At 46.5% G+C, this 24,879-nt stretch overlaps 1 protein-coding gene and 1 non-coding gene across 6 annotated transcripts; one reads left to right on the forward strand and one right to left on the reverse strand.

Annotated features, from left to right (window-relative positions):
- The first annotated feature begins 272 nt into the window (after positions 1-272).
- On the forward strand, positions 273-23,843 carry LOC135805561 (inactive rhomboid protein 1-like). 5 transcript variants are annotated; one of them, XR_010551149.1, is made up of 20 exons: positions 273-573; positions 885-1,082; positions 2,091-2,206; positions 3,289-3,382; positions 3,709-3,872; positions 4,220-4,289; positions 4,652-4,684; positions 5,317-5,409; positions 6,587-6,714; positions 7,204-7,419; positions 7,989-8,100; positions 8,430-8,504; positions 9,885-10,052; positions 10,997-11,184; positions 12,157-12,220; positions 13,887-14,051; positions 14,598-14,698; positions 15,131-15,284; positions 22,123-22,791; positions 23,415-23,843. XR_010551149.1 is itself a non-coding variant. In XM_065319615.1 (19 exons), the coding sequence occupies exons 2-19, from the start codon at positions 1,014-1,016 to the stop codon at positions 22,618-22,620; spliced, it is 2,508 nt and encodes an 835-aa protein (XP_065175687.1). In that variant the 5' UTR covers positions 273-573; positions 885-1,013; the 3' UTR covers positions 22,621-23,843. The 5 variants fall into 5 exon arrangements, 4 of the variants coding, with proteins under 4 accessions (XP_065175687.1, XP_065175688.1, XP_065175689.1 ...); XM_065319615.1 differs by having other exon boundaries at positions 22,123-23,843; XM_065319616.1 differs by having other exon boundaries at positions 890-1,082; positions 22,123-23,843.
- Trnam-cau (transfer RNA methionine (anticodon CAU)) lies at positions 6,384-6,456 on the reverse strand. Its single transcript has one exon. It is a non-coding gene; the product is annotated as a tRNA-Met (tRNA).
- Positions 23,844-24,879: the final 1,036 nt, after the last annotated feature.

Genomic DNA, 24,879 nt, shown 5'->3' on the forward strand with positions numbered 1-24,879 from the left:
ATGTCACTATGTGCCTTTGTAAATTGTAGTCTGGTCTTACCGTACACAAAAGAGTCATGCACTCCTACTAGAAAGTAGAAGTCTAGATCCCGGCAAGTGGTAGGGGCACCGGGATGGCCGGTTGCACAAGCTTGCAAGGCAAGCTAGCGATGCTCATTCGAGTCATTGACAGCTGTGACAGTGTATGCCTACTCCGGCATTAGTCCGCGCCACTGCCACTGGCACTACGAGTGGTGGTAGGTCTCCTGCAGATCGGCACCGTGGTGGCGGTGCCCGACAGCCCCATAGGCATAGATAGACCTCAGTACCTCTGTTGTGCCACTTCTTTCCCTACTGACAGTCAGTAGTACTGTATTAGCAGTAACGGTAACACAGTTATGTAGTACTGTAGCAGTACTAGTAGATCAGCAATTTACCTTCGAAATAGCATGAATTGAACATCAGAATTTTCTGAAGCCCGCGAGCTTCTGCAGGCTTCCTCGACGCAGTGTGTCGAAACGCAAATGGCAAGCTAGATGACCCGATGACTGAGTGAGGTATCGTCTTTACAACGTGGCTTCGCCCCTGAAATCGGTGAGTTCCGCCGTATAGCAAAAAATGCTCTTTTTCAAGACTGCACTTTTGTAGGTAAGACTCTAGCTCTGGGCCATGGCGCCATGGCATGGGCCAGATCCGCGGAACAATCTTCATCCTGACCTGAGTTCATGCATGATGAGGAGTTTTCAGCACTAAAAACTCACTCATAATTTTGCTGTCCGGAGTTTTAGTGGTGGAGGTGCACAGAGTTGTCAATCAGTAGGAAATTTTTATCGGCATGCAGTCCAGAAATTTTCTGCTACACAAGATCAAGAGCTGACTGAACGCTGTGTCTTGTCCGTGTCTAGGGTAGCGGTCTAGCAGTTGCAGGCAAGTCCGCTGTCCGTCGTGTTGCCTGGGCCGCCGAGCCCGAGCAGCAACGGACCCCAGTGCCGCCAGGCTGCAGGAGCACTAGCAGAAGGAGCAGTGACAACAACATGGAGCCGCTCAGTGCTGCGACACACGACGGAAGTCGCGGAGAAGATGAGGTCGATGGCGAGACTCGAGTAAGAAAGTCTGTACATGCTCCATTGATTACACAGGTGCTCTGTTAGTGTCTTGAGTCTTAGTCAAGGCAAACTGAACGCAAGCACGTGAACGCACAGTGTGCACATGACGGTGTTCATTGGAACTAACTAATACTTGGATCCACATTTGCATGCAAGTACATGTAGGTCATTCGTTGAAGCTCAGTGGCTCATGATTCAAAATTACAATGTACAGTAACATTTAAACGTGGCCAGTTATTGCATGATGATGATGATGATGATGTTGATAATGTCCTGCACATGTAGCAGTATATACTTTATTGCATGATACGGTTTTGGGGAATTCAACAGTAAAAACATGAATAGAACTGTTTCCAGGACACGCGATGCGGCGATCATCCCGAGATTGTGGTGAACAGGCAGGCCGCACATTGAAAAGTATACGAAATGTTGCAGGTTCGCCTCCACCAGCGCTTTGAGCGATTCTGAAGCTTGTTTTTTAACACGAGTGTCAGGCATGAAGTTGAGCGCCGTACAAGTGCTTCTTTCACCTCCACGTGTCCATTTCCGTACGAACTGAATGTGACCTGGGTTTCGCCTGTTCATCATCGATTCAAACATTTCTCACACATGATCCCAATAAGTCACCGTTGGTCTCACCTTGAAACACCGCCAGAGGGATTTATCCCAGTGAAACATACTACCACATGTAGCGACAAAGCTAGTTTGATGAGGCTTTTGCCTGCCTCCTTGTGATTGTTACAGTGCTCTTATGCTTTGTGCAATCTGCGCCATCAGTTCCAACTAGTGCAGATTTTATCACCACGTCACTGCCAACAAAGCTGTACAAATTGACATTGTTTTGTTTCGGCACAATATCACGGTGTACCGATTTGAGAAGTAATGGTCCGAAGGGCCTCATCGGATTTTCAACTGACTTTGTCGCCACGTGTGTTAGTATAGAAAATGTCTGGCTATCTTGCTTCTAAACTCAACCGCACACCGTTGTCCTTCTGTTGTCGCTAGGTTATTGAGGTCAGCAGTACGGATGCGCTGAAGAATCACTTCCTGCGATTGAGAAACAACAGTCAACAGTCCGTCCGCCGAATAATGGGTTTCCCAGACCCGCCGCCTCCGCCAAAGTGAGCGGATTAACTATTGCCTTTTGATTGGTAGTATTGTGCGTAGGTGTGTACGTCGTTTCAAAATTTGAAGGCACGTGAGATGGGCATTGTTGTCGTCGTCATTGTTGTACTTTATTTAAAGTCGCATCACAAACAGGCAACTATGCCTTCTTACATGTGTGTCAAAGTTACTTGAAATTGCACAATACACGGGGTTGTGTGTATGTGGGCGGCGTGTGTGGGTGGTGGGCTGATTGTGTGATTCAGTGTCTATACTGTACTCGTGCGATTAGAGCCCTCTCTGGAATAGTGCCCTGTCTCGAATAGTGCCCCAGTCTCTAAGAGCCTGTCACTGTGAATTTTTTTAACAAAGTCCTCTCTTGAGCTGTGCTTCCCCCCCCCCCCCCCCCCCCCCCGCTTGTAACCAAGCACATGGGCTAGTTTGGTGTTCTTTTGCTTATGTTCTTGTCCATCTCATTGCACTGGTGATTTCAGGATCGCAGTTCTTGTTGCCATTTCTGTTGAGTCGTCATAGTTTACAGTAAACTTTAGACCCTGTTTTTCTTCGCCTTCTATGTTTTGTGCTGGATGACGGAAATGTACCAGCATAAAAAAAAAATAGTGCCCCAGGGGCACTAATCGCACGAGTATGGTATGTGATCTACAACGGACGAGAACTAGTCTGACATGCGTATTGACGAGGATGTACATCTGCATGCAATGTGTACTGAAGCCAACACAGAAAAAATGGTTGCTGACGATGTGGCAATTTCGAGCTTGGACTTCGCAGAGAATTTCGGGAAATTCGGTCACCCGACTATTACTCATTTTCTCTCCTAACGCTATGGTGACTATGGGCTATGGTAACTATGGTAGCTATGGTAACTATGGGCTATGGTAACTATGGGTTATGGTAACTATGGTAACTTGAAAGCAAACACCCAACGTGGTACTCCAAACCAAAGGGAAACAGCAGGTCATGTTCCAGCCCCATTGTCACACCTTGGAAAAGATAATAGTGAACTTTTGAATCACTTGTTTAAGTAGTTTTAGTAACAACATGTGCTTGTACGGTGTATTCGTGCCTTCGTCATCCGCAGATCTTTCTGGGAGCGATTGGCTCGGTTCTTCGGCGTAGATGAGGACCAAGCGGAGCTGAAGAGCTGGAGAATCCGCCATGCACTTGCTCTTCAGGTATGCACATACATGTATATCTGTGGTGTAAGTGAGGAATGTGCAGTGTATATCTGTTGTGTAACTGGCGGAGCTTAATGGGCCCCACCACCACACTCCATCATTCACCCCAGTGTCTGGAGATATGTGGATTTTGTAGAAAAAAAATACTGAGGAATGTGTATATCTGTGGTGTAAGTGAGGAATGTGCAGTGTGAGGGATGTGCAGTTTGCATTCAGTGTTATATACATGTAGCTGTATGCTTGATGCTCATTTTGCTGCACAGTGAACACGCTGATTTATGTATTCATCTTCTTTATAACATGGGAATATAACCTACTTACAGGGCTATCTAAAGCGGGAACACGTACCCCAACTGCGCGACTACGAGACTGACGAGGTGGATACAGTCTGCTTCCGCTGGAAGGTGAAGACACAAGACCAAGAGCGGCTACACCTAGACCCGGCGCATTCCACGGGAAGAAGCTTTGAGTACCGGGAACTGTGCAGGTGAGCAGCATGAAATGAGATATTGACATTATAAAAACATCATGCATTTTGAATTGGCCCGCCACAGATAAATTCGACATCCAGTTCAAACTGTTTCGATTGTAATAACCTTTTTGTAAACCGTAAGCTTGGTATAACTAGTACATGCTATTTCCAGTATTTTTGTCAGCTCAGTTTCAACAGCATTAATTAATATTTAAAAAACGTGACTATGGACGATGAGTGGGCAAGTTCAAATATTGCTGTCAGCCACAAGTTTGTTTCCATTTCATGTAGTTCATCAACAATGGTGTAGTCCAGCTATCAGTATCCTATAATCGCTGACCTTGATGTTTTCAACTGTGCAGGCCGAATCCGCCATCGAAAGCACATGTGTGGGTCATGTTCTGGGAGTTTCTGGAGTATATCGGACATCGAGTGAGTCAGACTGCTCAGAATGGTATTCATCTTGTTCTGTTATCACCTATTTCTGTCTTTCCACAGCCTTGACTGGTGTATGGGGTCTTGGTATTGGGTTGGAGCGCCAAGATACATGCATGTTCGACCAGACACCATTGATCCACCAGTATCCATGCTCACCGTTCATCATTGTGTTGATCATTACGTCACTGTGGACACCCCACCTCTCCAACTCCCAGACTAGCATCATAAAGACATCCGCGACGCTTTACAGGGTACAGCACTTCAACGTTATAGACTGCGTGGCAGTACACTGTTTGGCAAGAGCAGAGAATGTATGTCTGTTGTTGTTTTGTTTTACGCAATCTCCTCCTGCCTAGCTGAATATCTGGAGAAAGAACCGAGCTGTGCAGGTGAGTCTGTCGCGGTTGGTTATGGCTGCTGGTGCTGGTCTGCTGCGTCACTGGCTGGCTTGCCCTTTAGCCGGCTCACTTGCAATACCCATGTATATTGCTAGCTCATGCCCAGGGTGTCTTGTGTAGTCACATGAAGAGCCTGGGGGCCCCGCTCGTGAGTCATGCCGCTCTTGCATGCCACCACGTGGGTCAGTCGAGGGCACTGAGATTTGACTGCGGGTATCCACCTTGCACCTGCAATACTATCGCGCACATCATCCTCGTTATTATCATAACCTCAATAGCTGTATGACCGCACCCCCTTTACTATATAATCTCAATTTATGTGGTCACCGCCGTGACATGTTTAATTACAGTATTATCGGGCGCCAAAGAACGACCAAGCTAGAATTTCACCAAGCACAGCATACCAATGTATACACGGTGACTCAACCACCGTGCATGGACTGTAGTACATGAAGATAGGAACGGTCTAGGCTAGGAGGTTGACCCCCCCCCCCCCCCCACAGACACACACACACTTAATCATGCCTGACAAAAGAGGCATGCTGGGCCTTGCTGATAGAAAGCACTTGTGCAAGCTTTGCCATGACATTGTGATGTGTTACTGCTTTACCGCTTGTCACCAGGTCAGAGCATTCGGAGACAACATTGTTGAGCAGTTCCAGACACTTGTGGAGGATATCAAGTCAAGAGACAGTGCCGACGGAGCTGTATCTGAGGTAACGTATTCATGTACATGCAGGGTTCTAGCCAAAGGGGGTAGCACCCCCCCCCCCCCCCCCACTCTGTTTGTGCCCACCCCCCCCCCCCCCCCCTTGTGAAAAAGTGCCGCCACGTACTCATTTTCCGATTTTTGTGTTTTTTCATGCAATTCAACGAAAATGCAGTTGATAGACAGTACTACAGGGTTCATAAAGGCACATTTGTCTGGGGTGAAGTCAGGTGTTCGCCCTGTACGTTGCATTTCGCATTGTAAGACAGTTATTTTGAAAATGGAAAAATGGGTTACGGGGAACTGTAATTTCACTAATTTTCGGTGTACTTTTATTTTCGGTACTTTTGGTGCATCTGTTTCATACCTAAATTTTCAATACACCGAACAAACGCCAACACACATAATCCAATAGGGAACTGCTTTTCTGTACCTGGAATTTCTGTTCAACTAACCTGTCCTTTTGCCCTCATACCGAATATATTGAGCACTGAAAATTTCTGAAATTAGAGTAACTGTTCCCCCCCCCCCCCCCTACTATTTACCTGGCTAGAACTTGACCCTGACATGTACTCGGCATTGTGTGTGGAAAGATCGTCTCGTGGGCTGCCTATTTCAACTGAGTACTGATTACACATTTGAGCCGATGTGATACCGTAATATCTTCTATCGTGATGGGGGGGGGGGGGGGAGGGGGATACTCAGAGGAACAGAAACATTATTGCTAGTCCCTTGTACTCTGCTTCTGATAGCCACCGGATTTGTTCATGCTGTTTTGACACAGTGTTTGAGTGGAGGAGAGAATGATAAGTTAGGAAAAATTAACTTGACCATACCATAGCTTTAAAGAGCATAGCTGGCCATAAGCGAGGGTCCCTGGTTCGAGTCTTGGTGGTGACAGTCAATTTCTTGAATTTTTTCATCAGATGTTTCCAGTTTTCAACTCCCTCAAACTTCTGAATAAAAAAAATAAAAAAATCGTGCCCCCTGTGAGGATCGAACTCACGACCTTCAGATTATGAGACTGACGCGCTGCCTACTGCGCTAAGGAGGCAGCTACTTATACGCCAGTGCAGTGTAAGATGAGATCGCATAATATCGCAGTGCAACTGTGCTTCTTTCTTGCAGAGCCTCTACTTCATTTGCGTACACTAACGTGTTAGCATGGTCATTCTACTGCACAGGAGGAAGACGAGGAACCGGAGGAGCTGACGTTCTTTGACAGCCGCTCGTATCCGCTTTCCTTCTCGGCGGATGGTGAGGATGAGACCGACGGGCCTGAACTGATGTCGTCCAGTTTGGCCAGGCCTCTGTAAGTTTTGTAACCATAATAGTACTAGTAAAGCTATGTGAAACCCAAACTGACAGAAGGTTCAAGGCTTGGGAGGAGACGATGGCTGAGCCTATGGTGTCTTGGTGCGTCACCCTAAATCCTTGTGTGCGTGCCTTGTGTGCGTGCCTTGTGTTAGAGTTCCCCATACGGTAGGTGGTCCGAGTTTAGACCCCTACTGCATATCTCGGCGACTAACATCATGGCATTGACTGGACAATTGCTGACCATGTGGAGAACTGTGCTGCGTGACGCAGGATAGAGAAGCCTTCAGAACCATAGCTGTCACCCATCGGCTAAAGGACGACGTTTAGACAGAGATAAAAAGCCTGTAGGTGCGTCGGAAGTGCCGTGGGTTACTTTGAAAGCATTCCAGCGTAGCTATCTCGTTAATTTGATCTGGCTTTTCAGCTATGGAACCCGTGGTTACTTCTGACTCTTCGTGTGGGTTTTGTTCTTCTTCTGTAACAGGAAAGATGTGTTCACAGAGCGTGCGGCGGAGCGTCAAGCCACAGATGGTAATGCTCGCCGCGGACATCGCACCATTGAGCAGGAGAAACCAGCCCGGCAATCAGACCGCTCCAAGACCAACTTTGGCCTGATCTCATTCATTCTCGGCCGTAGGTACAAGCCAGGAACAATTGACTCTGCCACGGCTGACAAACTCAGCGATGTGTACAGCTACCGGTAAGCCTTCTGTGCTGAACCAGCTGCACTCTTCATCAGAGCCGGGGAGTTGATTTTTAAGATGTGTATTGCTTGTCTGCTTAGTCAAGATCTGCATGGGAAGTCAGGCTATGTAAACCTTGTTGCTGGTAGAGAAAGAACAGCTGCCAGACTAGCACCTAACATGCATGTAGGTTATGTTTGATTTCTATCCACCTTCATTATATTGCATCAACCACACATAGCCATAGAACACCATCAGCAAAGCAACACTTTGTGAAAAGTGTAGACTGGTTCCAGTGTAGACTATTTACTTGGTGTATTCTACTGTGTTTCATTATGAAAATATCTGATGGGTGCTTTCGCACAAAACTTAGAGTAGCAACGAATTTTTCGGCTGTCCATTGCCTGATGACTTGTATGTACTACAATTATGTGTTCATGTGTGGTCATGTGTGTGTGTGTACGTGTGTGTATGTGTGTATATATTGCTGCATGTGTATGCGTTTGTACATGTGTGTGTGTGTGTGTGTGTGTGTGTGTGCGTGTGCGTGTGCGTGTGTGCGTGTGACATGCCATATGTGCATCAGGCCATACTTCATGTACTGGGCATCCACTGTACACATTCTCGTGCTGATTATTTCTCTGGCACAATTTGGATTTGCACCCGTCGGTGTTGGTAACAAAGTGGAGACAACGAATGTAAGTACTTCAGTAAGACACACCGAACGTGTTCCTGTAGTTTGGGTATCACATCGTGTGCAGAACAGGGAAGTCTAACAGTGACCATGCTCTGATTTGCACTTGTTTTTCTTTCTTCTCTTTTTGCCATGGCTGGCTATAATCGCCCTCACCTCCTCCTTGATTGGCCTTGGCCATGAGTGTGTGCGTAATAATAATAATGCTGTAGTGCACAAGGAATGATGCATTGTCTTCTCGCTATGTCCTCCCACTGTCTCTCTGTCTGATTGATGTTTAAAGCTAGTGCTTTTCCGTCTTTTTTTTGCGATGCTTTTATTTCTGAAACTCAGGTTGCCGCAGTTACCGGTGGCTCTGTGTCTGTGGAGCGAGAGATCGAGCGCAACTTCTGGTTTGGACCAACTTTTGTAAGTGTGTGCTGCTGCTGCTGCTGCGCCGGGGCTTGTAGTATTTGTGCACGTACTTCCCTGTTCAATGTCAGGCACTTTGGCTACTGCCTTAACCCTTTGTCCTTTCGCCCATACTTGAACCGTACACCTGTGTACGGTTCAACCCACGCATGTTCAAAGCGACCTGGAAGCTACGCGGATCACCCGATCCACATGAAAATTCACGTGCACACAGCCTATGCTATGTAGAGGATAATACACGGGTCGCTGGGGCTAGTTGCCATTTGAAAAATTTCAGGAAATCAAAGTCGAAGTTTGCTTGCGCCGTAACTTCCGACATGGCAGCACGCAGGTCGCTTGATGCAGATGAAGCGCTTGTTTGAGGATAGCTGGAGTGACCCAAGCGACAATCCTATGTCCTCTGATGAAGAGAACGAACTGGACGAAGCCTTATTAGAAGGTGTTGATTCTGATTTTGATGAAGACGCGGATTATGATGTCGTAACCGTCGACCCAACTGTCGGACATGTCGACCGCTCCGATTTGAGCGCAGGATCGGCAGAACAGCACTCGCGTGGTGAAGAGAGTGTACCACCGCCGTGTCTTACCCGTCGTGGAGCAGCAGGGTCAGCTAGAATGCCGCAGCATGTGGAGCGGGAGCGTAGTCCGATCCCAGAGAGGTCCAGATCTCCGTCACCTGCGCGCCGTCAAACTCATGGTCGACAGCCGCGCAGAGCGAGGAGAGTAGCCGCACGGGGCCGCAATGTCGAGCATGTTGCCACTGGCACTCCTCTGGCTAATGCTCCGTGTTTGCCCAACATGCCAGGGGTGCTACTCCAGGTCATACTTGTACAAATTGCACATTATTATACATAGGAAAGAATTTGAACTTAGAATTTTGCTAATTTTTGCCAAAAATCATTTTTGATACTCTTGTTTAGCCACGCCTATCTGAGGAATTCAACCCAAACTGCACTTTTAGTTCACAATTATCATAAGCTTTCAGGAAAATATAAAGTGTACATACAAAATATCAGCTGCTTGGGAATGGTGAGTGGATTTGTTGAAGCAGTTACCCCTCACATACATTTTGGGCAAAAGGACAAAGGGTTAAGTCAAAACACTGAGATGTGTTTAGCAATGCTTGTCACATTTTTTTCACAATGACATGCTCTTTGTTCGGACTAAGCCTTATTCCTCCTGACTCATTGCAAAGGCATACACTGTACAGTGTGTTCCATTACGATGCATCAAATCATTCGTTGCGCTATGTGTGATCTATGGGATGTGTGGGGTGCTTGTAATCATGGCTAACTGTGATCTATGGGATGTGTGGGGTGCTTGTAATCCTGGCTAACTGTGATCTATGGGATGTGTGGGGTGCTTCTTATTTTGCAGACAAACCTCATTCACTTGGGTGCCAAGTACGGTCCGTGTATGCGGCAAGACAAGCGCATATTTGACGAGATTGTTCGAGAGCGTGGTGTGGAGCGCGACTTGACCGCATGCTGTGTGCGTACCGACTCGCAGATCTGCTTCCAGAGTACGCAGGCCCAATGCACGGAGGTTGGTCATATTGTCTGGTCTGTTTTCTTTAGGCATGTGGCCTGTGGGATGTCCCACTTGCATCCAGAATACATAGTGAACTTAAGGGTATGCAACTATACTCTATGGAGTCCACGACGGTAGCAGTAAAGTTACATGTTCTTCACATGACATGAAATCCATGCAGACTGCCTGCACTCTGCATTTTGTATGATACGTTGCTACCTACAGGCTTGTAAGCGACCCCCGCTTTGAGTGCAAGTCTCCGATGGCCACTTACTAGCGGCACTGTTTTGTTTGCGCACCATTTTGAACGTGTTCACGATTGTGTCACACTCTGCCGTTGCAGCAGCACTGGGCAGAGAATGTGTAGGCAATGTGTAGGCAGTTGTACATTCTTTGCAGGTTTTGTTCTCTTGACGAAAAATATCCGAGTCTTCATCAGATGTGGCCAAGCGGCATGATGACTGTGTGCATGCCTCAGTGATTCTTGTATTTGGAAATGCACACATGCATATACACACATACAGTATAACCTAGTTTAGACGACCACCTCACGGTGCAAGGAAAAGCGGTCGTTAAACGGCCAGGTGGTCTTTAGAACCAGGTCCCACAGTGTCGGTGTAGAACTGTCCGTGCATGGAAAAATGGTGGTTAAGAGCAGGTGGTTGCTAAAACGAGAGGTGGCTTACACCAACTTTTACTGTACATGTATGTTGAGTCTAATCATAGCACTATCATGTGATCATGCTATCATGTGATCATACTATCATGTGATCATAGCACTATCATGTGATCATAGCACTATCATGTGATCATGCTATCATGTGATCATGCTATCATGTGGATGACCAAAGATAGAAAAAAAACTGTGAAATACATGGCACCCCGTTGAAATTCATTGTACCTAGGCCGGCGTGTGTTTTAAAATTCTTGTGCGAACTTCTTGTACGCCGGTGCTGCAGAACTTCTTTCGTTGGCTGAAGTGGACTGGCAATGCTACAGTGCAGTTCACGAACAACATACCCGTGGCTGTGCCCACGTACTCGACGCCCAGCCTAGTGAGCCAGGCCAATCCAGCAACGTGCTTCACCGCTAACAACGTTACACGCTGCTACCGCACGTCGGGCTCTGTGTGCGGCCAGGATCCCATGTAAGCACGCCATGCATGATACCGTGTCTATGGGCAAGAATCTACAGATTGTTGCGCAGTGCTACAATTAGTCCATCAGTCCCTTTATTGTCAAGACCCGGATTGGAGACTTGCCGTGTCTGCTCGGCAAGATACGTGCCTGTTGTTGGGTTGTGAGCTGGCAAGGAATGCTCACGTTCATTCTCTTCCAGTGCAATCGTATGTATCACTGTGGCCTACAGGATAGCCCTGTAGATGCCTCTAGAGTATTATTTGGCCTGCTGACAGTTGCTACTGTTGCTGTAGCTCCCCCTTACCGCGGCTCATGCTCTTGAGGTTGTGTATGGATATGTTCCTATGCATGGATATGTTTCTATGCATGGATATGTTCCTATGCATGGATATGTTCCTATGCATGGCTATGTTCCTATGATATGTTCCTATGCATGGATATGTTTCCATGCATGGATATGTTCCCATGCATGGATATGTTTCCATGCATGGATATGTTCCCATGCATGGATATGTTCCTATGCATGGATATGTTCCTATGCATGGATATGTTCCTATGCATGGATATGTTCCTATGCATGGATATGTTCCTATGCATGGATATGTTCCTATGCATGGATATGTTCCTATGCATGGATATGTTCCTATGCATGGATATGTTCCTATGCATGGATATGTTCCTATGCATGGATATGTTCCTATGCATGGATATGTTCCTATGCATGGATATGTTCCTATGCATGGATATGTTCCTATGCATGGATATGTTCCTATGAATGGATATGTTTCCATGCATGGATATGTTTCCATGCATGGATATGTTTCCATGCATGGATATGTTTCCATGCATGGATATGATATGTTTCCATGTATGGATATGATATGTTTCCATGTATGGATATGATATGTTTCCATGTATGGATATGATATGTTTCCATGTTTATAAAATTATGTTGTCATGTATGGTTATGTGTTGTTCAGGTCATGCATCAGGCCAGCATCAACAGCTCCGTTTGAATGGGTGGACGACATCTCGCGATGGCCTGTAAGTACAGCTTTTGAAACCTCTGAGGCCGACATCCATCAGGGGCGTAGGCAGGGGGGGGGGGGGGGTGCTTTGGGTGCCAAAGCACCCCCTCAAAAATTTCGACCATGGGTCAGGCTTTTTTTTTTCTTTTTTTTTTTTCAACCGGGACAGTGCATGCTACGTAGATCTGCGAGTACTGCATGCATTGTACTACACGTGCTTGCACTTTTCCGTTCCAGTCAGTGTGCAGTCAGTGTGCAAGTATTACTCCATGCAGCCGCGTGGCGCGTGATCCGGCCTGTAGCGTTGGTCACGCTACAGGCTCAGCATTTGCGTATACGCTCAGCGTACTGTTCAATACGACGTTCGCTACAAGCTCAGCATTTGCGTATACGCTCAGCGTACTGTTCAGTTCTAGAGAGAGAGATGGAGAGAGAGAGAGAGAGAGAGAGAGAGATTGTTGAACGCTTAGTCATATTTTGATCGACGACGATGTCCTTGCTCGAGTATTTCAGCAAAGCGAAGCGGAAAAAGGTAGACGTGGTAGAGAGTTCTGACTCTGAAACTGTTGAACCTGGAGACTCCGAGTCCGAGTCGAGTGCCCGAATTCCTTCTCCCAGTATTCCGAGTCAAGTGTCTGCAGCTGCTCCCGTTGCTTCTTTGATCTCCAGCATGCCGTGCCGTCTCCAGCTGCACCTGTTGCTTCTTCTACCAGATTCAGCTTAAACTGTGGGTCCTGACTTGATTTCCAGTCACCAGTCACCTGCATACTATTTATTTTTGCTTGCTCTAAATACATCATTAGTATCGGATATCTACTCCCAAACTATCACTTTAAGAATAGCATAGTATACAGTACACTAGCTGTCACACAGAAGAGGCCCAAATTTTTATTGAATGTTTTCGCTCTATTCACATCATGACGATACATAGAGAACAGTCGACAATGCAATGCAAATGTGTAATTATATAGATTGTTGGAATGGGAAGCTGGAGACATTCATAATACATAAATTCAAGGTGTACACCGCACTAGCATGCATATACAAGATTCCTCAAAAGAACTATGGAAGAAATTATGGGCACCCCCCTAAACCATGATCCTGGCTACGCCCCTGTCCATCCAGTCAAAATCTCAAATGTAGTTGGCGCCGGAGCTCAAACTTCCTGCCTACTGCCTGACCCTTGGCAGGAAGCACGGGCTCCAATGTTAGGAGTAGTCGCATTCATCTACAATTACCGCCAAAGTCACAACATCTCAGCTTACCCTGTTGATCATATCCCCAGCTCGTGTCTGCCAAAGCGAGCATTAAGCGCGAACAAAAATGAGTTGAGCTCAACCAAAAAGGGGTTAGTCTCAACCAAAACAAGGATTTGAACTCAGAGTCACTGAATTCCATCATGGCGGCTATTGAAGAAACAAGTGAAGGAAGTCCACCAATTCCGTATCTGTACATAGTTGTCAGTTAAAGCGACCATATCTTCAATGCTGGGAAGTTGTACTGCTGGCTTAGGAAGAGCTGTACTGGTGTATGCCAATGCTACAACTGGCCTGCATGGTGCTCGGTTGACAAGCAAGTTAGCAGCTCTGTCATGATGTGTATGTAAGTGTGTGTGTGTGTGTGTGTGTGTATGTGTGTGTGTGTGTGTGTGTGTGTGTGTGTGTGTGTGTGTGCTTCTATAGGTGTGCGCTGAGGATGATTCGGTAGTGAACGTGCCCAGTACAAGCTGTGAGGTCACCGGCCGGCCCTGCTGTGTTGGCAAGCAGGGTGTGTGCACCATTGCTACAGAGGAGCACTGCAACTATGTGAACGGATTCTACCATGGTGACAAGCGCCTTTGCTCTGAGGTATGCTAGTGTTTGCACTAATAGTCTTTTGATAAGCTTCAGGGCATTCACCCACTTCCGCCAACGGATGGACACCTGGGAAGCTGGGCCTGACGTATCAAAACTCTGAAGACGCTTGTCGTCTTCCATCTTCGTCGCCAATGTTACATTCCCACTCACAAGAACACACAGTTGTGGAATGTATTAGGATTATTCTCTTTGTAAATAATCCTAATACATTCCACAACTGTGTGTTCTTGTGAGTGGGAATGTAACAGCATACACATAGGGTAAGGTTCATCTGCCTTTGGCCAGTGCTCTTTCAGTACATGCACTCAAACTTGAAAGTATACAGCAATCCTAATTGGATCTTTGCCTCAATACCTGTATGTAGATACTTGCAAGTACATGTGTCGAACTTGAATGGAAATAGCTCAGTGTTTGGTGGCTTGCCAGCATTCTTTACGAAACATCTATAGTGGCGGGCCAGGGCTTGAAGCTTTGCGGTGGCTAAAGTTGCAAAGCCACAATGCCTTCCTATCTGCTGTGGATGCTCTGTTTTGTTAGGTGAACTGTCTGGAAGACATCTGTGGTCTAACATCGTTCTTGAACCAGGACCATCCAGATCAGTTCTACCGACTGTGGACATCTCTCTGCCTTCATGTTGGGTAAGTAACTTGACTGAGGGCTCTCAGCTTTCTCAGCGGGGTCAAACTCTGTACTACTACGTAGAAGGGCTGTCAGTGGCCAAAGTCTTGGTACAAGCTTCAAGGGCTCTGGTCAAACTCTGTACCAAGTGAGATACTCGCAGGTGGCTTAGACAGAAGCTTCAGGTGGCTCTCAGATCTTTGTGTACCAGTTGAGCCACAATGCGTGCAGAAGCCCATTTCTTATGATGCTTTGCTATAAACATTTATTCCGTGCAATCTGTGCACTTCTCCTGTTGTAAGTACGTGTCCTTGCTTCGACAGCATCACAGTCTGCGTCTGCTTGTTCTGATTTTAATCCTGGCTTCAACAGCATTTTGCATCTCTGTGTTCTTCTGTCTTTGTTTCAACAGCATGTTGCATCTCTGTGTTTTTCTGTCTTTGTTTCAACAGCATTTTGCATCTAGTTCTGACTCTCATAATGCACATGACTATTGGGCGTCACATTGAGAAGTTGATTGGATGGTTTCGTGTGGGAATGATCTATGTACTAAGCGGCATAGGCGGAAATTTAGTCAGCGCCGTCTTTGTACCGTATCAAGCTGAGGTGAGTCGCCGCTGACTTCTTACATTATAGTGTGCGTATGGTGGTGGAGGGGGTGGGGGGGGGGGGAGGGGGAGGAGTGGGTTGGAGGCTAGGTTTGGGGGAGGGGATGGGGGGGGGGGGGTGATGTGGAGGCTAGGCGGTGCTGGTGAGGGGGGGGGGGGCATGATAACTGTGGATAAGTGTGTGCGTATGTATGTATAGTGTGTTGGATATGTGTGTATAGTGTGTTGGATATGTGTGTATAGTTCAACACTGTTTACCCTACTAATCTACTTGAAGTAGTGACCAGGTGTATTGCTAACGGTTGAACTGTCTGAGAGATTGCATACTTGGTCCGCGTCAGCAATATTGTCGCTTATCTTTCGACAATTTGAACTTAGGCTTTGGACATGAACGCGTGCACTTGAAGTGATAAAACTTGGTACGATGGACGGTAAGGTATAGAATGACAACTAGCTGCGAGGAATTTATTGTCCAAGGAAGGGTTCATACTTTTTTCGGTCCTCCTCGTCGCTGCTCTCGGCGCTGGCGACAAATATTTTTGCTCGGGATCGACTCTCTTGCTTTTGCAAGCTCATCTCTCTTCTTCTCCGCTGCCTGGCTATTTTCTAAAGAGAAGTCGATCGTGACGGTCGCCTTCTCTATAGGACTTCGCGCGGGCAGCACGACAGCCTGTGTGGTTCAAATCAGACGCCGTTCTTTGCAAGATTTTATTTTGAACGACGACGATGCGTACAGTACTTGCAAATCTCCACGACGCGCTGGATACTTCGAGCGTTGAGGTGGAGGTAAGGGAGCTGCGATCTCAGCTTGATGAGCGATCCCTGGGGTGAGCGATCTCAGCCGTTCAGCAAAATGGAGCAGATTCCGAGTAGCCGATTACTTTCTTGTGGCTTGCGCTGCTGTTGCCTGCACAGCGTAAAAAGATAATCTATTTTGATGCGGCGCTGTATCAATCAGAATCACCCACCTGTCGCTCTCGAAATCCACTCGAACTCTAGCTAGACCTTTCAGGTACTAGCAAACTAACTTGCTAACAAAAATTGGGATGAAATGGGCTGCCAAGTAAGCATTGGCGACATATAAACAAAGCTGAAAGATAAGCGACAATATAGCTGACGCGGACCAAGTATTTTTTTATCTTCCAATGCCGTATATGACACCTCCTGGTGTTTGTCTCTAATAGCATAATTGATACATGCACTGCCTAGTGAAAAAGGTAATAGTATTCCATAGAGCAATTGCATGTGACCATGGCTTTGCATGATGGTGGCTATTTATCGGTTTGCTATAATTCCATAAAGATATGCTTTGTTTGAGGCCTATTTTCTCTGGTGCACATGGATTTGATGATGCATTATCCTTGTATGCTGTACTATACATAGATGAGAATGACCATACTACCTTGTTGAGCTGTATTTCGTGCCAGGTTACCATTCATGTACATGTACAGTGCATTTCAAAACTATAGACGCGTAGGGTTTTTGAAATATTTCAAATTTGGCTGGAACTTTTTGAGAATAGTTTTCGGAATATTGCTCAGGATCGCTCCACAATTACTCTCACATAGTTTCTAAAGGATTGGATAACAGACGCCCAATTTGGAAAAATTTATGCACAAAGTGATCACAGATTTTATGTGGTATAGATGCTGGCATAACGGTTTTTGCCTAGGTACGCGTCTATAGTTTTGAAATGGACTGTAGTTCTTAGTCTAGTTCTCTGTGCCATTTCACTTCACCATGCCGTTAAAATGATATGACTTTTAAATACTTCAGTATGTCCGTTGCCATGTTACTATGATTATGACGTGTACGTCAGTACCCGGTCTTGCTATCTCGATGACATGGGCCTACTTTGAATGCCAACACTCGACTGAAGAGCATGATACTGTCTTCTCTTGCTTGGCTAACTGTTGAGTAACGACACGCATCATCGGTTTGTTGCCCGCAAGGATCTCTCTGCATCCATGTTGGTCTCCGTGTATGTGACTGGTCTGCACAATGGTATGGGTAAGTGCTTGACATTCTTGCATTGAGTGATTCATAAGTCAGGTCGTAACCCAGTACTGACTCATGATGGCAACTTCACATCCTTATGCACTTTGTGAAATGGCCATATACTGGTGACCAGTGAGCGCTAAAGCCTAAATGCAGTAAAGGCACAGTTGAGTGTCCGATTCCTGCATGACCATTCGGCATGTTCTCAGGATCCTGTTGTAACCTCTTCAAATCTGTGCATGTGTTAATCAGAGTGCATATGCCTGTATCACTGACTGTATCACTGAAACCTATCCGGCATGTACAGGTAAATGCAATTTTCATGCACTTTCTATGACTGATGTCTAACACTATGATTGGTAGAACCTCTGTATGGCTAGGGCTAGCGTAGCATTGCAGACTATGCTAGTTGTCACTGAAGTAGGCATGTACTTGTTTTGTAAATGGAATGTTTTACAATCCCGTCAAGTTCTCATGACCTAAACCTATTAACCATAGTGAGCAACCCCTAGCTAATAACGATAGTGCATGAAACCAAGAGTGTGCCGCTTCAGTGGGTTGCTGTCAAATCAAAATTCCTTGACTACATCATTAAATGATGTTGTGACGTAGTACATACAGGCAGGATTCAAGCAGGTCTCCCGCTGCACAACTGCAGCTCAGTCGTACGCACTATGCCACTTACCACCGCTTATCTGCATCAACGATGATGTAATCAAATGATGATGTGATCAAACGATGATGTAATCTAGGAATTCTCTGTGATAGACACCCATGCAGAAAGAGGCACGAGCGTTTCTAACTCCTGCCTCTGCACATCTTGTACAGCCTTGCTAATATGTAATAACCACGCTCAATAGTATTGTGACATGTACATTGATACTAGCCATGGTAACCAAATGGCAATTACATGTACTCATGCTTAGCAAGTACAGTCATGTACATTGCTATGAATCCCATGTGTAAATGCCGTAGCGTATCTTGCCTAGAGATGCCACAATGTCTACCTTTACCTCTTTGATGTGCATGAAGATATTTTGTTATCCATGCTAAAGATGTCTACATATGAACTATGCATGAGTGGATGTAGTTAGTCTCTCGACCAGTGTACTCGATTGAACAGAGATTGAACGGTGGAAATTTTAGCGCTGTTGTACATACCGGTGCAAATCTTTACATAGAAATGCTTTATCGGATTCTTTATTAGTACGGTAGGTACAGGTGCTCCATCATGTGATCTTCAGCTATAGATGTCTGATTGTGGTGTGTGCACATGTGTGCCTACCTACCTGATTATGGCGTGTGTGTGTGTGTGTGTGCGTGCGTGCGTGCATGCCTGCCTGCCTGTGTAGGTTGGTCCCGGTCCAGCTTTGTTTGGACTGATGGCGTGCCTGGTTGTGGATGCTGTCAAGGAGCGCCACCTGCTGGAGAGACCGTGGAGAGAGGTCACCAAGATCTTGGCCATTGTCACCTTGGCAATCTTCATGGGCTTTCTGCCATTCATTGACAACTATGCTCACGTCGGTGGCTTCGTCATGGGATTGTTTACATCGGTGCTTTTCGTCCCTTACATTGGGCAGTCTCTTGCTGGCGTCAATGACGAAGGCCATGCGTTTAGCCGCGTGGAGAAACGCTGGTTCCGCCTGTACCACATTGGTTCTCTGGTTGTTGCTTTCCTTGCCATTGTAGCGTTCTTCTTGCTATTCTTCCTGCTGTTCTATGACGTCCAGCCGGCTTGCAAGAACTGCAGCTACTTCAACTGTATCCCGCTGACGAAAACGCTTTGTGATGATCTGGCGGTGGACCTTTCGACCAGATCCTGCCATGTGTGTCAGAACTAACCATGGCCAACATGTACTTGAACTTTCTTGGGTTTGTGTGGGTACTCTGGTGATGGCTATGGTATCACTGCAAGTGTTACTGCATGGTCGACGGTGAGATCGGCGGTATGTCAAGTTCTCTCAGCCTAGCTGTGCGTTCCACGTCTCTGTCTCTGAAAGCTGACGCATTTGCCTATGGTGCCATACTGTGTGATGGTGTGCGCGTGCGCGCATGTGTGTGTGTGTGTGTGTATGTGTGTGTGCGTGTGCGTGTGTGTGTGTGTGCGTGTGTGTGTGTGTGTGTGTGCGTGTGTGTGCGTGTGTGTGTGTGTGTGCGTGCGCGCATGTGTGTGTGTGTGTGTGTGTGTGTGTGTGTGTGTGTGTGTGCACGTGCGTGGTTTTGAGGTTGATGGTTTGTCACAGTCCGTATATCTCAACTCAGCTGTGCACACACGGTGTGGAAGTGCAGCTTTGATGTAGAGTCGTGTTCGGGTCAGAGTGGACTCTGCATTGCACAACCCGGCAAATGCCTACCACCCGGTCGGAATATCTTTCTACTGCCTGCCATTTAGTCAGTCTATGTACCAGCTGCTCTACCGACACCAGCAGTTTACATAGTAATATCTGCCCAAAGATCAACGCCACCGAACAATGGTGGTGCCGTGCTGGACGATCCCAGTATACAATGCTGTAGTTACAAGGAATCAAAGCCTGGGTTTTTATTTTTAGAAATCACTACAAGTACTTGTGGAAGTAATCTTCTGAGTTGAAATTTATCAATCCTTAGAGTTTCGGATTGGGACTTGTTGCCAGAGTTCTCCTGCACATACCTTTTCTATACGTGTACTTGTATCAAGTTCCTAGCTTCTGCCATCAATTCCAATTTTCGTTTCTTAGGATGACACCACATCAAGGGAGAGATCAATCCACCATAGGTACGGCTGAGAGCCAAATGAAAGTGAGCACTACGTACAGGTCATGATCTCAGTGTAGCTCCCGCACGTAGTGCAACGGTACTAGGAGTGTACTGTGTAATGGGACATTGGAAGCTGGTGAAGCATGAACTCTTCTTGAGCCACCGCCCCTTGCCAGAGAACAGTGCATGGGCGAGTGAGTTGCGCAGAAATGTGACCGCAAAACGAGTGGGACCAAGCCAACCACTCGTACATTGCTTCAGGTCACTCCACAGGTCTCTCGCTTTTTCTCAGGAACCACATTTGCGATGAACGAATCACGGTTCTCACCATGTTTTGTGGAACATTCTGATGTGTGTGAAGGCACGTACTGGAGGTGCAAGAGTAGTGCTCTATTCTGGGACGCCTGCAAGTCCTTGTTACCGGTTGTTTTGTGTGTAGTCTGTGAACTTCAATAAGAAATATATATTTCTTATTGAAGTTCACATTTGTTGAGTATTGTGTGTGTGAAGTTTTACCAAGGTCTTCGAATTTTGGGAATATCCTGATGGGGTCAAGTTTCTCTGCGCCTCACAGTTCTGCTCATCTCTCATTCTACAGGGGCGTAGCAACTGGCTCGGCCGGTCCGGCCAAAGCCGGACCACTTTTTTTTATAACAAAATGCCGAAAGTGCCCAGAATGCAGGATTTTGCACCCTATTTCAATTTTTCCCGGAGGAGCCCCCCCCCCCCCCCGCACCCCCCTTCGGCCGGCTCCAACAGCGGTGCTATGCGCCTGTATTGATTATCTGATTCACTAGAAACAAACTCAGAGGATGCTGTTCGTTCTCTGTGGTGGTGAACTAATAACCATGCCGGTCAGTGGGAAGTGAGGATACCGGTACCTGTATTGTGTAAAGCATGTCATTACCATGCTTGACTGTAAAGCCATTATCCGTCCGCACAGTCAAAAATTGACGACTATCCGTCGAAGACTTTAGCAAGCGGTAACTCTCTAATTTCTTATCCGATTTGCACCATTTTGATCTCAAAAGAAGCAGGAAAGACCCATCTTTCCTTTGCAAAACCCGGAGTAGGCCTTGGCGGATAATGCCGGCAGAAAAATTGGCAGAATTCGGTATTTTTTCTGGTAGGTTTCATGCATGTTTGGTATGTGGATAAAGAAATGGAGCCGAATTCGAGGAATTGCCCACCATAAGGTTTGTATGGTTCTGCCGATTTCACTGCTTTTCGAGCAGAATCTGCCACCTTTTCGAGCATTATCCGCCAAGGGCTAACCCGGAGCACCGCATCGGGCTCCAAAGAAAAGTTACACGCCTCCAAAGTTGGGAAATTTTCACACCATGTATGAAAAAAGGTTCCGCATCATGAAACCGTTTAAAATGATAATGGTGCCATCCAAAAACTATGCCGGGAGGCTTCACTGATAGTAGATTCAAAATTTGATAGCATAAAAGTACAAGTTTGAGACCACAAACAGTCCACATATTGATAAGCCGGACTTCTCTTCAAAAATTGGGGCTGGGGAAGGATTTCTGTTCCTCTTACGAATAAATGCTAAGAAAGGTCGCTAGAGAACTCCTCATGCCCGGTCAAGCTTTCCAAAAAGCCCAAGAGTACCAATTTCCCCCAAGGGAAACCGAAGTTATCATAAAAATGGTACGCGGTGTGTCACCGGAACTAAGAATTTTTCCCCTTGGTTCCCCTTGGTCGGACGGATAGTCTTAAAAAGAGTCAAAATGAACATGTGAAATGTGTTATGCATGATGCTATGTGGGAATTCTTTCAAATTTTGCTAAATCCAAGTTTGAGTGTACTCTAGAAGTCCGTGCCATACACCCGTGGGTGTTTTTCATTGCACTATCAGGTTTCCACGGTCGTAGTCTATGTATGGCCTGCAGAAGTAAGCATGACGGGGGGGGGGGGGGGGGTGTCATCTCGTTGCCTCTGCTTCTTATTCATTTTTAATTAGTCACTCGTGATACTGGCACTGATGCATGACCCAAGTGCTGTGTATGCATGGGTAGGCGGGTTGACCCTTTGCTGGGTGGAACTACCTACAAGCACTTGTTTTCGCCGGTGTTCTCATACAATTTGTGTTACAGGTTGGACCAGGTGGAGCTCTCTTTGGTTTGCTGGCCACTCTGTACATCGAGATCATACAGCAGTGGAGTACGCTGGAGACGCCAGGAGAGGAGCTCTTCAAAGTGTCTGCTGTCGTGCTTTTCCTATTCGTGGTCGGCCTACTGCCCTACGTGGACAACTTTGCCAACATCAGCGGCTTCATATTTGGCTTGCTGCTGGCCGCCATCTTTGTTCCGTTCCTGCAAGTCAACCGCAATCCACATGCGGCTCTCTCCGGCGAGGCCCACGTCGAGCCGGACTTGCGCAAGAGGAAGATCATCATGATTGCCGTGGCAACGCCGATTGTCATTGTCCTGTTCGTCCTGCTCTGCGTCTTCTTCTGGGTGGTGCAGGACTGGAACTGCAAGTGGTGCCGCTACCTGAACTGTGTGCCGCTAACGGAAACTCTGTGCCAGGATCTCAGCCAGGACATACGGCAGCCACGCTTTGTGTACAACCTGGCACCATCCCTCGGCTAGATCCTCTTGGCCCTCTTGATAGCCTATGAGTTTATAGACCTCATTGACACTGTTTTAGTCCTGACATTAGCTCAAGAATTATGATTTTGTCCGACTTAGGTGGATTCACATACTGAACGAATTTAATTTAAGTGCATGTATGCATCCTGTTGCAGCTTGTCAGTGTGTTAGGCCACGGTCACACCTAACAAGCCGTTTCCCGCTTGCGCTGAAAGTGGCTTGTGATGAATGGGGTGGTTGGTCACACCACTTCGCGAAATCGGCTGGACTTTTTTGTGTGCTAGAGTTTTTTTCTTCCCGCTCATTTTTGAATATGATTTTCTCTTGTTTTCCCGTCCGCCTTCTCCAGCACACTTCTTCAGTTCGTCCAAGATCCACGCTCTCTTTCTGGTATTTTTTTTCATAGTGGTCTCATACTTGGTTTTTGTTTCAAACCAAAGCTCCAGTAGTCGCCGCTCCAGTGCTACTGTCCAGGATTCCATGATGACCGACAAAAAGGCAAGGAGAGAAGCTTCACCAACAACGAAAGCCGGAAGGTGGCAGAACACGATGCAAGCTGCAAGATCATGCCAAGATGCGCTTTGAACGAGTTTATTTTTCCCGCCACTGTACTGCGCCAGAATGGCTGAAAGTGGCTGAATCCATTCAGCGCTCCCATTCAGCGCTTTGAAAACGGCTGACTGCTGAAAAAGGCTGAAGCCGAAAATTCAGCCGTTTCCGTAGCGACGATGACGTCAAAAAGCGCTTTTTTCTGCTGAATGGCTGAATTGCGCTTGGTGTGACCGCGGCCTTAGGCCAGAACCCGCCCAGCCACCACCTCCAGCTGCTGCTCATTTATGGTGTGCTGTATCTGGAACCGATTTTGATTGCTGCATTTTAGCCAACACACGTGCATTGTGTTGCTGTGCCGATCTGCAGAATGCTCCCTGGTGCACTAACAGAGGTATTTGACATGACAACGAGTATGTCTAGCCCTACGCTAAGCAGCTGTTTTTTGCCTCCCGCTGTGACTGAAAAGCCTCTGCTGATAACTACACAGTAGACGGCGTTGCATCCTTCTGCCGGATTCTCTGATTTCAAGTACCGGCATGTAACGCCATGACGTCATTATCAATTTTGATGCTGCATCATCAGCTAGGTGGTTTTGGAACTTTTCAAGGAAGGTCCGGGCGCTGCACTGGCTGTAAATGATCTTTGTGGCAACAAAACATGATTGAACCGTAGATTTGTGGAATGTACTGGGAAATGTGTCACGGTTGGATTGGTAGTTTTAAGGGGCGAGCCTATTCCGAAACATGGTCAATATGCTTCTATCGCCATTGGACCCACACAGCAACCGTAAATGCCAAGTCGCAATCGCCAAACCAAAATCTTGAATAATTTAGTGTTGACACAAATTAGGCTTGTACAGACGCTGATAGATGGCTTTCAAAACGTTTAACTGTAGTCCATAACCATGCCGACCATGGCACAATACAGTGAAAGAAGAGTCGGAAGACGAATTGCAACAATCAGGACTACCTAGCAGACGATTGTACCCTGAAGACTTGCTACCACTAAACCTACGCACAACACTAACATTCTCACCGGCACTCTCACGATCACTCCCATCATCGCTCTTTGAAAGTACATTTTCCGGCGAGGAAGATGCGTTACACGTGACGGCCAAATCTATGGAAGAAGTTGATATGCGTACACCGTCTCGGTAAAATGAATGGAAGTATCAAGATGAATAATTTTAGTTGTCATCTTGGCAGGAATGACTGTCAACATCAAGCGAAGTAACATAATGATACTAGGAAGTGGGGTAGAGCATATCTGTTCAATCCTTCTGCAACTATCAAACGTGGTTTCATCATACAATGTAACTATGGTCAACTCTTTACATATCGACATGCCCTCGAGTCATCAGGTTTGAAACAGTGACAGGAAAAGAGCAGGTTCGCTCCATGCCACTTCCGGGGTATTATGAGGCTGCAGGAACTTCGCGGCCTTGCCGCTCATACTAAAAATACTAATAATATACATCCGCTCATATCTTACATAGCAACTGAACAACTGTTTACATGTACCGGTACTTTTTAACTTAAATAAGAGTTTTCAGTGTGACGTGCCAGCGCGTCCATCATCAACACTACTATTCAGAATATAGAAGTAGAAGGATAAGAGAATGTTAACAGTAACAATTCGTTATGAGTAATGGTCCACCAATTCAAGCAGAAAATAGACAAACAGATTGCACAGCAATTGGTGTTGTCA

Source organism: Sycon ciliatum, chromosome 1 (genome assembly GCF_964019385.1).
Source record: "Sycon ciliatum chromosome 1, ocSycCili1.1, whole genome shotgun sequence".
In the NCBI taxonomy this organism is placed as follows: domain Eukaryota; kingdom Metazoa; phylum Porifera; class Calcarea; order Leucosolenida; family Sycettidae; genus Sycon; species Sycon ciliatum.

What these genes read in the sequence shown, in the direction of transcription:
- LOC135805561 (XM_065319615.1), top strand. Translation starts at nt 1,014, where the DNA reads ATGGAGCCGCTCAGTGCTGCGACACACGACGGAAGTCGCGGAGAAGAT. An exon ending in GAAAGAACCGAGCTGTGCAG is followed by an intron (nt 4,685 to 5,316) that starts GTGAGTCTGTCG and finishes GCTTGTCACCAG; the next exon opens with GTCAGAGCATTCGGAGACAA. An exon ending in ACGACATCTCGCGATGGCCT is followed by an intron (nt 12,221 to 13,886) that starts GTAAGTACAGCT and finishes GTGCTTCTATAG; the next exon opens with GTGTGCGCTGAGGATGATTC.